The sequence below is a fragment of the Terrapene carolina genome, unplaced genomic scaffold (assembly GCF_002925995.2).
Source record: "Terrapene carolina triunguis isolate 2854851 unplaced genomic scaffold, T_m_triunguis-2.0 Scaffold58, whole genome shotgun sequence".
In the NCBI taxonomy this organism is placed as follows: domain Eukaryota; kingdom Metazoa; phylum Chordata; order Testudines; family Emydidae; genus Terrapene; species Terrapene triunguis.
In genome coordinates this window covers 111,614,841-111,628,058 of record NW_020664409.1, presented here as the reverse complement: position 1 = coordinate 111,628,058, position 13,218 = coordinate 111,614,841, and the positions used below count along the sequence as shown (strand labels likewise).

Genomic DNA, 13,218 nt, shown 5'->3' with positions numbered 1-13,218 from the left:
TTAGCCCCCCAGAGCAACCCCTCCATTAGCCCCCCAGAGCAACCCCTCCCTTAGCCCCCCAGAGCATCCTCCCTTAGCCCCCCAGAGCAGCCCCTCTCCTTCCCCTCCCCTCCCCCAGCCCCCAGAGCAGCCCCTCCCCTTCCCCCAGCCCCCAGCCCAGCCTCCCCTGGCCCGCAGAGCAGCCCCTCCCTTAGCCCCCCAGAGCAACCCCTCCCTTAGCCCCCCAGAACATCCTCCCTTAGCCCCCAGAGCAGCCCCTCTCCTTCCCCTCCCCTCCCCCAGCCGCCAGAGCAGCCCCCCCTGGCCCGCAGAGCAGCCCCTCCCCCAGCCCCCTCAGCAGCCCCTCCCAGCCCCCAGAGCAGCCCCATATCCCCTCCTCTACCCTTCGTACAACCCTGTCCCCCTCCCACCTACCTTCTCCCCGGGCTCTGAACGGCTCCTCCCCTCGCTGCCCCCATTGTTACGGGCTCTTCCGGGTGCCCAGCCCACACAGCGGCGCGCTCTCTATAGACGTCATCAAGTAGCGACAGGGGCCGGAGCAGCGGAGAGGTGAAGCCAGAGCGTCCCTCCTGCGCTCCCCCCGCCCCCTGCTGGCGGGCCTCGGAACCGCCCGCCCATAGCGGAGGGAGCCAAGTTCCCCTGAGCGGGGAGGGGCGGGTCAGTGGCCCCCCCCGCCCCCCCACTCCGCAAGGCACATCCCCAGGCTGGGCCCCGAGCTCCGTGCTCCCCCCACCCCCCAAGGCCAACTTTCTAATTGCAGAAAACCGAACAGCCTCACCGTGCCCCGCCCCTTCTCTGAGCCCCCGCCCCTTCTGAGGCCCCTGTCCCGCCCCTTCTCTGAGGCCCCGCCCCACTCACTCCATTCCCCTCCCTCCGTGGCTCGCTCTCCCCCACCCTCACTCCCTCCCCAATGCTCATTTTCACCAGGCTGGGATAGGGGTTTGGGGTGTGGGAGGGGGCTCAGGCCTAGGACAGGGGGGTGGGGTGTGGGAGGGGATGCGGGGTGTGGGCTGAGGCAGGGGGTTGGGGTGCAGGAGGGGGCTCAGGCCTGGGACAGGGGGGTGGGGTGTGGGAGGGGGGTTGGGGTGCAGGCTCCAGGAAAGATTTTGGGTGCGGGAGGGGGCTCAGGGCTGGGGCTGGGGCAGGGATTGTGGTGTGGGCAGAAGTGCGGAGTGTGGGTTCTGGGAGGGAGTTTGGATGTGGGAGGCAACGCTTACCTCAGGCGGCTACCGGGAAACGGCGACGTGTTCCTCCGGCTCTGTGCACTTCCCCTGGCCGCAGGTGCCGTCCCCACAGCTCCCATTGGCTGCAGTTCCCAGAAAATGGGAGCTGCAGAGCCGGCGCTCCAGGTGAGGGCAGCGTGCAGAGCCCCCATGGCTGCCCCAATACCTAGGAGCTGGAGGGACATGCCAGCTGCTTCCTGAGAGCCGGATAGGGAGCCTGCCAGCCCTGCGCCAACTGGACTCTTAACAGCCCAGTCAGCAGTGCTGACCAGAGTCGCCAGGGTCCCTTTTCGACCGGGTGTTCTGGCAGAAAACTGGACGCCTGGCAATCTGGTTCCAAACACGAGACCACCTTGACGTCTAGAAATGGGAGTAGAACCCAGGTGTCCTTGTAACGCTGCCTGCAGTGACTCAAGCGCATGAGACCCGACCTCAGGGCAGACTGTTAGGAACCAGGACACAAACCCCAAATTGATTGTGAATTCTATTCTTCGATTTCACCAACCAGTTATCAAGTGTGAACTCCTCACACGCTATAACAGCCTTACCATGGAGTCACAGACAATCCTGTTGGATACTCCAATCTATTGTGCCACCCCGGTGAGCCTACCTTTGTGATAGATGGTCTCTTACACCACGAATCACAGCAATATTCAGGTTACGCTCAGTCCCAAAGGACCAGTCACTTACCCCAGGTCAATTGCACCATAGATCTCACACCAAAGCCAACGCTTGTAGCCAATCCTATAAAAATCTGTATAAAGGTTTATTATTTAAGAAAAGGAAATGAGAGTGTTATTGACAAGGTTAAAGCAGGTAACCATAGATACACAAATGTGCGATAAGCTTGAATTTCAAAAGTTTATACAAGCTTCTATAATAAGCAAGTGTTGTTGTCCTTTAGGGCCAACCCAGGGTGAGCAGCTGGGGAATCGCTTGTTTGTCAAGAACAAATTGTGTCAAACCAACCGGATAGCTTTCTGTGACAGGGTAACGAGCCTTGTGGATGGGGGGAAGTGGGTGACGTGGTATTTCTTGACTTTAGTGAGGCTTTTGATACTATCTTACATGAGCTTCTCATAAACAAACTAGGGAAATACAACCTAGATGGAGCTACTATAAGATGGGTTCATAACTGGTTAAAAAAACATTCCCAGAGAGTAATCATCAGTGGTTCACAGTTATGCTGGAAGGGCCTAACGAGTGGGATCCCGCAGGGATCGGTTCTGGATCCGGTTCTGTTCAATATCTTCATCAATGATTTAGCTAATGGCACAGAGAGTACACTTATAAAGTTTGCGGACGATCCCAAGCTGGGAGGGGTTGCAAGTGCTTAGGAGGATTTGATTAAAATTCAAACTGGTCTGGACAAACTGGAGAAATGGTCTGAAATAAATAGGATGAAATTCAATAAGGACAAATGCAAAATACTCCATTTAGGAAGGAACAATCAGTTGCACTCTGTGCCTTAGGGGACCACCCTACACCCCCTATGTTCATCTTTATAAAATGATTGTGTGGTATCCAATGCAAAGTTTGTCATGTTGCTCATGATGCACTGAGCATGGTTGTTATAGTAATTGTTATAGGTTATAATTTAATGTATGTAGTTATGAGACTGAAAATGTATCATCATGGCTTAAAATACGCCCAGGCAAAAACTCTCCAAGAGAAGAGAAACGGCTGTTTCGTGGTGCAAGTGCTGGGAGGGAGGGAGGAGAAGCAGGACTCAGCGGCCCGCTCAGGGGAGGAGGCGGTGGTGAGCTGGGACGGAGAGCTGCCGGTGGGTGCAGAGTACACACCAATTTTTCCCCGTGGGTGTTCCAGCCCCGAAGCACTCACTGAGTCGGCGCCTATGTCTACAGACACCACACCAAGCAACTGAAGCATTGATCAAAGGGGAGAGCCTGGATGAAGAGCAATCAGCCAGCCTGTGGTGAGAAGTATCTAAGTTTGTAAGGGCACTGAAGGTGGTAAGATCAGCTTAGAATGCGTTTTGCTTTTATTTCATTTGAGCAAATCTGACTTGTTATATTTTGACTTATAATCACTTAAAATCTATCTTTATAGTTAATAAATCTGTTTGTTTATTCTACCTGAAGCAGTGCGTTTGGTTTGAAGTGTGTCAGAGTCTCCCCTTGGGATAACAAGCCTGGTGCATGTCAATTTCTTTGTTAAACTCATATAAGCTTGCAGCGTCCAGCGGGCATAACTGGACACTGCAAGATGGAGGTTCCTAGGGTTGTGTCTGGGACCAGAGATATTGGCTAGTGTCATTCGGTTGCACAATCCAAGGATCAGCTTACATGCCAGAGGCGGTGCGTGAACAGCCCAGGAGTGGGGGTTCTCACAGCAGAGCAGGGTAAGGCTGGCTCCCAGAGTCAAGGAGTTCACCGGTTCAGACAACACCAGAGGGGAACATCACACACACATAGCAAATGGGAAATGACGGCCTAGGAAGGAGTGCTGAGGAAAGGGATCTGGGGGTTGTAGTGGATCACAAGCTAAATATGAGTTAACAGTGTAATGCTGTTGCAAAAAAAGCAAACATAATTCTGGGGTGTATTAGCAGGAATGTTGTAAGCAAGAAACGAGAAGTAATTCTTCTGCTGTACTCTATGCTGATTAGGCCTCAACTGAAGTATTGTATCCAGTTCTGGGTGCCACATTTCAGGAAAGATGTGGACAAATTGGAGAAAGTGCAGAGAAGAGCAACAAAAATGTTTAAAGGTCTAGAAAACATGACCTATGAGGGAAGATTGAAAAAAATGGGTTTGTTTAGTCTGGAGAAGAGGAGACTGAGAGGGGACAGGATAACAGTTTTCAAATACATAAAAGGCTGTTACACGGAGGAGGGAGAAAAATTGTTCTCCTTAATCTCTGAGGATAGGACAAGAAGCAATGGGCTTAAATTGCAGCAAGGGCAATTTAGGTTGGACATTAGGAAAAGCTTCCTAACTGTCAGAGAGGTAAAGCACTGGAATCAATTGCCTAGGGAGGTTGTGGAATCTCCATCATTGGGGATTTTTAAGAGCAGGTTGGACAAACACCTGTCAGGGATGGTCTAGATAATACTTAGTCCTGCCATGAGTGCAGGGGACTGGACTAGATGACCTCTCGAGTCCCTTCCAGTCCTATGATTCTATGAAAATCCTTGCCTCTTCCCCACCCACTCTCAAGCAGCATAGAGATACCTAGTTCCTTTTGTTTGGGGGCGTTATCCCCATCCTGCCATGTGCTCTGAGCTGCAAACTCATCCGATGGGAGGAATCCACTTTCATGACTCATCTTCATGGGGGCAAGCAGAACAACAAAGTCCTTTGTCTTCTTTATCAACCCACAATAGCCCATCTGTATCGATGGACCTTTCATAGAATATCAGGGTTGGAAGGGACCTCAGGAGGTCATCTAGTCCAACCCCCTGCTCAAAGCAGGACCAACTCCAACTAAATCATCCCAGCCAGAGCTTTGTCAAGCCGGGCCTTAAAAACCTCTAAGGAAGGAGATTCCACCACCTCCCTAGGGAACCCATTCCAGTGCTTCACCACCCTCCTAGTGAAAAAGGTTTTCCTAATATCCAACCTAAACCTCCCCCACTGCAACTTGAGACCATTACTCCTTGTTCTGTCATCTGCCACCACTGAGAACAGTCTAGATCCATCCTCTTTGAAACCCCCCTTCAGGTAGTTGAAAGCAGCTGTCAAATCCCCCCTCATTCTTCTCTTCTGCAATCTAAACAATCCCAGTTCCCTCAGCCTCTCCTCATAAGTCATGTGCTCCAGCCCCCTAATCATTTTTGTTGTCCTCCGCTGGACTCGTTCCAATTTTTCCACATCCTTCTTGTAGTGTGGGGCCCAAAACTGGACACAGTGCTCCAGATGAGGCCTCACCAATGTTGAATAGAGGGGAATGATCACATCCCTCGATCTGCTGGCAATGCAGGGCATAATACCTTCTGTTGGAGCTCAGCACCTCACACTAGTTAATGTCTCTCTCCTGCCTGGTGATTTACTGTCACAGAGACTCACATTGCTCAACCCAAGTTACCTCGCCATATAGCCATTGGTAATTGAATCGGTTTGATGTGTCCACACCACGCTCCTGTGTCGGTGGTGCGTGTCCACACCAGGAACGCTTGCACTGATTTAACTGCCAGTGTGGGGCATTGTGGGATGGTTTATGAGAGGCAGCAACAGTTGATGTAAGCAACACTCAGCTAAAGCAGGTAACCATACACTGACACTGCATCGTCCTAACCACATCAACCTAAGTGATACGCCGCTCGCGGAGGCGGAGTTATTACCTCGGTGTAGTGGGTGAGTTACATCGGTGGGAGCGGCGTTTTAGTGTAGACACTTACAGAGTTAGGTCAGGGTAGGCTGCCTTATGCCGATCTAACTCTGTAATTTTTGGTTTTACCGCTGCCTTGTGCCAGGCCGCGTTACCATGAGCTTGCCCCTGAACCCCAAGCCCTTCCTGAACGGGCTGACGGGGAAGCCGGTGATGGTGAAGCTGAAGTGGGGGATGGAGTACAAGGGCTACCTGGTGTCTGTCGACAGCTACATGAACATGCAGCTTGCAAACACAGAAGAATACATAGATGGTGCATTGTCAGGACACCTTGGTGAAGTTTTGATAAGATGTAACAACGTCCTGTACATCAGAGGAGTAGAAGAAGAAGAAGAAGAAGATGGAGAAATGAGAGAATAAGTTTGTATATTTCTGGAAAATAAAGATCAGTTTTTCACAAAAAAAAAAAAAACCTCTGTAATGTAAACCAGGCCTGAGATTAATACCAGCAGCAACTCACAAGCATTCCATAAAGACTAAACACAAAACAGATTCTTCTCATTCTAACACCTGTTTGCACAGTACCCACAGGCAGGGGAGCCAGGCGGGTTCCAGCCATGTATTGGTCAGTGTTCAGCTGAGACTTGGGGACCTTGGCATGAGCAGGCACCTGGTCTGCCAGCCTCACAGTCCTGATTCCCAGGCCCCACCCAAACCTGGAGATAGAACCTAGGAGGTCTGCTTTCAGGGCCTGCATCCTTCGGTCCCATGGGATGGGATGAGAAAGGTGAGGACCTCCCCCCTGCAGTTTGGTAATGAGTCACTGAGCACCGTGGGGCCCCCCCCGTAGCAGAAAGCCCCCTCAGGAAGAATGGGAGCTGGAAAGAGGAGGCTGACAGGCTGGGCGGCGAGATGAAGAGCCTCTCTGCAGCCCTTTGCTCATCCCTTTCGTGCCCTGCTCCCTGGGGAACTGGCAAAACCATGTTCTGGCTGTCAAGGAGATTTACGAGGGGAGCAAACAGTTATCGCCTGGTTCCTGCCATTAACTTGCCTGCCTGACAGCACCCACGCTGACCGGTGGGCCAGCCTGTATTCCACCTTGGCCCCGCGGCCCGCCGGGGATATCGGTTGGCGACTCCTTCACGGAGCCGTGAGCACAGGCATGTATCTGGTGCGGTTCACGCCTGTCCCTTTTGTATATGAGTTTACCCTGTATACGCTTTATAAAGGGTAAAACGGATTTATCTGGGTTTAGACCCCATTGGGAGGTGGGCATCTGAGTGTTAAAGACAAGAACACCTCTGTTAGCTGCTTTCAGGTAAGCCTACAGCTGTTAGGGGACGTGATTCAGACCTGGGTTTGCAGCCGGCTAGCGAGTCTGGCTCAAACCAGGCAGGGCACAGAAGTCCTAAGCTGACGGGGCAGGAAGGCAGGGGCAGAGGTAGTCTTGGCACATCAGGTGGCAGCTCCCAAGGCGGGGTTCTGTGATCCAACCTGTCACAGTGAGCTCAGCAGATTCCCTGCTGGGAGTTTAGAGGCCAGCAGGACATCTGTCCCGCCGGGGTCACCATCTCTGCCATGCTGGTCGCCAGTGCTGCTCAGGGAGCTACCTGCAGGCAGGACACCTGCCTCTCTCCGCTTTCTGCTGCCGCCCAGGGCCGCCATGGGGACAAAGCGGTGGGCTGGCGAGGAGCATGGGTCTGGCGCCTCGGAGCCAGTCCCCATGACCTTCTGATGCCCCGCCCTCACGCCCCCTGTTCATTTCCACCAATGGGACTGCAGCATGCAAATTACCGACGGGGCCTGGTGATGATTGGCTGAGTCACCTCTGCTGTCACACTGATGCCTAACTAATCACCTGTGCTGAGGCTGAATCGTGCCAATAGACACGGCCGTGGGGCATCACAGCCCAGCTCCTTCCCCCCAGAGCCGGCGCGAGGCATAAGCAGACTCAGCGTTTGCTCAGGGCCCCAAGCAGCTCAAGGTGGGGGGGGGCTATTAATGATTAGTATGTGTTGTGTGTAGCCCCCCTCCATGGGCTGGCACCAGCACTGGTTCCCGCAGCGCCCCGGCGCGCGCGTCTGATGTGTTTCCAAAGTCGGGGGGTGTCTGAGGGTTTGGGTCCAGGCCATTTGTCAGCCAGCAGGGGCTGAAAACGTGTGAGGCTCACGGGCAGAGGTCGCCAAGGAGCCAGCCCCTGCGGGCGGTTTGGTGCTACATTAACGCTGCAGGGAGCGGGCGCGGAGTAAGGGAGCTGTAATCCCTGCCTGCTTCCTCTGGCTTGACGTTCAGTTCAAGTGCCACCCACCGCAGACAGCGCCTCCTGCAGCCGGGGCATGTCATTGCCCTATGTGAAAAATATCAGGGCTGGATTACCCCCCCCCTTCCCACCCACCCCAAAAAAATCTGGCACTGCTGGACCTATGCCATGACATCATCATCAGGCCAACGCCACATGTGACGTCACATGTTCCGATGCAGGCGACGTGGCTGGGCACCCCGTGCCCCCAAGCTGTGCGATCGCGTCGGCCCCCTCCTCCGCCAGCCCCGTCTGGGTCCATCAGGGCCTCAGGTGGTGCCTGCCCCTGGCCTGGGGTGTCTGGTGCAGATGTGCCGCCACAAACAGCTGGCACTGCTGGCTGGGCACGGCAGGGCCAGGGCACACCCCTCCCCCACAGCTGGACTGGTAGCTCACAGGCCATGGCAACAGAGGCACTATGACATCACACAGTGAGACATCAGCCTCCCCTGGGCATGTGGCGGCAGGAGACAAGGGAGCTGGGAGGCCCCCCCAGCGGGCGCCCGAGCAGGCTTCCCAGCTCCCCGAGCAGGCTTCCCAGCTCCCCACTTCAGTGCAGGTGCAGGTAGGCGTCAGGACTGCAGCATTCCCTGGGAATAGGGGTGGGCATCGCAGCCCCGAGAGCTTGGCACCGTGACCAGCCCCTCCATGGATGGACGACCCCCAACCCGAGCACCTGGCATTCTGGCTGGGCTTTGCAGGGCTGGGTCATGGCCCCCGCAGCCCCTGGCAGGCTGGACGGACACACACACACACACACACACACACACACACACACACACACACACACACACACACACCCTGGCTGGAACCCTGCCTTTGCATGAAATGTGAAGCTTTGTTTCGCCCCTGATGTTGCGCCTTTGCAAGTGCCCCAGTCCCTCAATGCCCCACCTCTGGGCTGGACAGGACCAGGCCCTCTGGCATGTGAACGCCAATTAATGGCCAGCCTTGGGCTCCCCGTTTGGTCTCTAATGCTCCAGTCGCCCTCCCCTCTTCCCCCCCCCCCCCCCGCAGAGATGTCAATTTGTTGCAGGAGAGCAACCCAGACCAATCCAAGCACTGCGCAGCAGCCCCACACACCCCATTCCCAGTGTGTCTGGGGGAGCCGGCAGCGTGCTGGGACACTATAGCAGAACCAAGCCCTGCTGGCCTGCGTTATGTCCTAATCTCTGCCGGGGTGGGGAGCAGGGGGAACCTGTAGGAGCCCAGTTTGGCGGCCAGGAATCACACCCTCTGTCTGTCCTAGAGAGTGGAAGTGCAGCTCATGTCCCCAGGTCTAGGTTGCTCTGTCTGAGCCTTTTAAAAAAGCTTTCCAGGCTAAGATCCTGCAGTGGTGAGTTCCGCGGGTTAACAGCATACCGCTTCCTTTCAGCCATCTCCCCACTAGCCTGTGCCTTGTCCGACAAGCATGGGATCTGCCAGACACCTCTCCCCCAACAGCCCTGCCCTCAGCACTCCCTGGCCCCTGCTACTGCCCTCTCAGTACCTCTGCTAGCTGCCCCAGCCCCCATCCACTGCCCACAGCCGGCTGAGACCCAGGCATGAGTCAGGAGAAGGGGGAAGGGGCAGGAGACACATCCTTGCCCGCCATCACTGCTCGAGGCCTCGCCGTTTGAGCTGTCAGTGAACTAGAACCGTTGTGCGGGGCACTGGGTGGCCCCCACCTAGCTGTGGCTGCATTCCCCTGGGCTGGTGGAACCCTGTGCGCTCTGGGGAGGAGGCTGCTCGGGCGGGGCTGAGCCGAGGCAAGCTGATCACAAAGGGGAGGACACTGGGAGAGGTTCCCCAGGATGGCATTGAGCTCATGGCGCTCCCTGACCTTGTGCATCAGCCTTGACAATGCTGCCCATGAGGGGGGCTCATATCACACGTGCATCTGACACCTGCTCTTAATGATCATTTATGTCTCCTGAAGCATCGCCCCGGGGCCCCATGGCGCTGGGCAAAGCAGCCGGGGCTCTCGCTCTAGGGCTGGGCCGAACGGGGGATTGGAAGTGACAAACCCAGGGGGGCGGGGGAGTCTCCATGGTCCCAGCCAGCTGCCTGCCCCGCTCCTCTCTGGGTGCTGCTGGCATCGCGGCAGAGGCAAAGGTGAAGCAGGGCCCTGTGGCACCGGGGACTTCGTCCTGGGGGAAGTGGCAGGGTCAGGCCTGACAGGTGGCTTTGCCCCCACAGCATGGAGGCCGTTGAGCAGTACCCCTCGGCCCCACGCCCTGGGCTGAGCTTTGAGGAGCTGAACCCTGCGGGGCGGCAGCGGCCCAGAAGCAGACTTAGCCCCAGTTGGCTCCACAGCAAGCACCGGGCCAGCTCCTTGGACGACGTCCTGGTGGAGGAGTTGGACATGCTCCTGGACGCAGCGGCCACCGTCATCCAGGCCGCCTGGCGCGGGTACCAGGCCAGGCAACAGCTGTGCGCTCAGTACCACGCGGCCGTCGCCATCCAAGCCGTCTGGAGGGGATACCTCGCCAGGGAGCGGCTGGCCAGCCAGAGGGTGGAGGCGGCTGCCCAGCAGGGCTACGCGGCCAGGAGGGAGCATGTTTGGGCCGAGCCGGCGCTCGAGGAGGAGCAAGCTGCCGTGGTGATCCAGGCCCACTACCGGGGCTACAGGGTGCGGTGTGAGATATACAACCAGAACTTGGCAGCCACCATCATCCAAGCCCACTACAGGGGATACCGGACACGCCAGGCATTAGCAGAGAGCCACAGAGCCGCCACCACCATCCAAGCCCACTACAGGGGGTACCGTACCAGGCAGAAGCTAGCCCACGCCAGGGCCGCGCCCAGCCCCACCAGCAGCCTGAGGGACTTCTTCAGCAAGACGTACCGAGGGCTCATCAACTACATGACGGGGGCGCAGGAGGCCCCGTCCCCCACCAGCCTGGCGTCCAGGACACACAGCCTCGAGGGGGCCCAGACGCCGCTCGGCTTCCCTGCTCGCTGGCCAGGGGAGTGCAGGGCTGGCAGGGAGAAGCTGACAAAGGTGCCAGGTCGGGCACAGGGAGGGGGCACGGCCCCCCCTGCCTTCAAGAAATGCCCCAAGTGCGGGCGGAGCATGATGGTCTGGGTCCTGGTGGGGGAGGGGAGGGACACAGCCTACGAGTCGGATACCAGCTCGGAGGGCTCTTATTACCACACACAGGGGCTCCCCCGGCAGGCGGCACCTGGCCACCCCAGCGCCAGGAGGGAGGGCACCGGCTACAGTGCGGTTGCTGAGGAAGCGTGCTACGGAGCTGGGCATGGCCGCGCTCAGGCCCGACAAGCCGGGGCCTACCGTACGCAGAGGGCTGAGGGAGCAGTCTACAAAGGGCACCGTCACTGGACGGGCACCCCTCCAGCAAGCAGGGGTGCAGATCGGGCTGCCCCCAAAGTGTGGCATCAGGGCAGGGAGAAAGGACAGAAGGGTCGCCCCTGTGTGGCCCGGGCAGCAACCCGGTGCAGGGAGCGGGGCAGGGGCAGCACGGCTGGCCTGCGTGCCATGATGTACCACTCCTCTGCCAGCTTCCCCCCGAGCTCCAAGCGCCAGCAGGCCACCGGGGGCACAGACGCAGCCTGGCTCTCCAGCAGTTTCTGGCCCAGCCAGCCCGAGGGCGAGAGACGGGTCTTCAAGACCAGGAAGCGGTACTGGCAGCTGGCGCAGGCAGCCACGCGCATCCAGGCCTTCTGGCGGGGCTGCCAGGCGCGGCGGGCACTGTGCGAGCAGAAGGAGGCCGCAATCAGGATCCAGTCGGCGTTCCGGGGTTACCGGACCAGGACCTACCTCTCCACGGCGGGCATCCTGAGCGGGGGCGAGACGGAGGAGGAGTCGGACAGTGTGCGGAGCTGCCCGCCAGTGCGGTGCCGCTAGGCCAAGATGCCCCGTGTGGGGCAGGGAGGGGGCGGTGCATGGGTTTGTTACCCTGCCAATCCCAATAAAGCTAGAGTAATTGCAGCTTTTCCAACCACACCCGCTGGCCGGCTCCTCCAGTGCGCCAGACACTCACCCAAGCCAGGGAGCTGACTAGTGCTACCAGCCCACAGGCACAATTCACCCAGGGGGAAACTGAGGCCCGGAGCCGGGTGAGCGACTCACCCAGGAAATCAGTTGGATGCAGTGTTGTTGTAGCCATGCCGGCCCCAAGATATTACAGAGCAGAGGTGGGGGAGGTGATATTTTTTATAGGCACAATGTCTGTTGGTGAGAGAGAGAGACGCCTCATGTTACCTCACCCACCTTGTCCCAGGAAATCAGTGGCAGAAGAACCCAGGACTTCAGATTTCCCTCCAGCGCCTCCACCCCCTCTCCCCCTGCACCCTACTCACTCCCCTCCCAGAACCAGAACTAGGATGCAGGAGTCCTGACGTCCCGCCCCACCCCCCTCCCAGAGCTGGGGGCAGAACCCAGGAGTCCTGTGCTGGTAAATGTCACTCACACACGTAAGGCTTGGCTACCTGGTGTCTTGGGGGTGGGGGAGGGGCTCTCGGTTATCTCACTCTCCAGCCACTGCCCCCCCCCCCCCGCCCCACACACACATTGGATCTTCCCTGCTGGAGCAGTGCTGCGTCAGTGGCTGGGGGCGGGGGGTGTCTGTCTACACTGCAATGAACCACCTCAGCTGTCGGGCTCACGGGGCTCGGGCTGTGGGGCTATAAAACTGCAGCGTAGCCAGTGGGGCTGGGCTGGCTGGAGCCTGGGCTCTGGGGCCCCGTGTGGAGGGAAAGCGGTCGACGCAGGCCAGCCACGGTGGTTAATTGCTGTGTGGACGTACCCTGGGAGGCCCCTGGTAGGGCTAGTGAGGAGACAGGGCTGCAGGGCATTGAGTGTGCAGCTGCGCCCAGCTCCGCGCCTCTGTCCCCCCCCACCCTGTCTGAGCAGGGCTGTTCAGAGGGGTGGGCTGTCACGCCCGCCCCATCATCTCACAGTCGGCACCAATGTCAGAGGCTTCCAAGGAAGATGCAAGCCCCCGCAATGCATGTTACTATGCCATATCTACCTGGGGGTGTGGGAAGGGCACTTCCTCCCTGGCCCTGGCTCCCTTTATGGCCTGGAGCGTGGGGGGCAGTGGAAAAGGCTTTTGTACATAGATAAACATCTGCATCAGGGTGTAGAGTCTCACTGAGCCACCTGCCTCACCAGCACCCTGCAGTAGGGAGTTGCACAGGTTAACCGGATGCTGCAGAAGCGTGCAGTGATCCAGCCAGGGCGTGTAGAACGCAGCAAGGCCTCTCCTCCTCAGTGCCTGCTCCCACCAAGCCAAACCCCATCAGATCCTGGACCAAAAGGCACATTCCTGGTACGGTCAGGACGGGTGGGGGAGGGGGCGACCACGGCAAGTTCATTTCCCAGCTGGGGCGCTCAAGCTTGGCTGGGCTGTGATTGGCTGCTGCCCTCAGAAAGGGGCGTGGCCCCACACAGGAGGGGCTCAA

The 13,218-nt window shown here is 57.7% G+C and overlaps 3 protein-coding genes across 3 annotated transcripts in view; 2 read left to right on the top strand and 1 right to left on the bottom strand.

The window, feature by feature from the left end:
* LOC112119634 overlaps window positions 1-429 on the bottom strand; it is a 4,141-nt gene extending 3,712 nt beyond the window's left edge. Inside the window, exon 1 of the mRNA XM_024218362.2 lies at window positions 415-429. The gene's annotated coding sequence lies outside the window, so the exon portion shown is untranslated. The remainder of the gene's footprint in view (window positions 1-414) is intronic.
* LOC113408059 (lysine-rich arabinogalactan protein 19-like) overlaps window positions 1-432 on the top strand; it is an 844-nt gene extending 412 nt beyond the window's left edge. The window contains exon 3 of the mRNA XM_026660031.1: window positions 312-432. Within this exon, the coding sequence (XP_026515816.1) occupies window positions 312-432 (121 nt within the window). The remainder of the gene's footprint in view (window positions 1-311) is intronic.
* A 5,199-nt stretch (window positions 433-5,631) lies between these two features.
* On the top strand, window positions 5,632-5,933 carry LOC112119633 (small nuclear ribonucleoprotein F-like). The gene has a single exon (XM_024218359.2). It carries the CDS (start codon window positions 5,670-5,672, stop codon window positions 5,931-5,933), a length of 264 nt encoding a protein of 87 aa, XP_024074127.1. The 5' UTR covers window positions 5,632-5,669.
* Window positions 5,934-13,218: the final 7,285 nt, after the last annotated feature.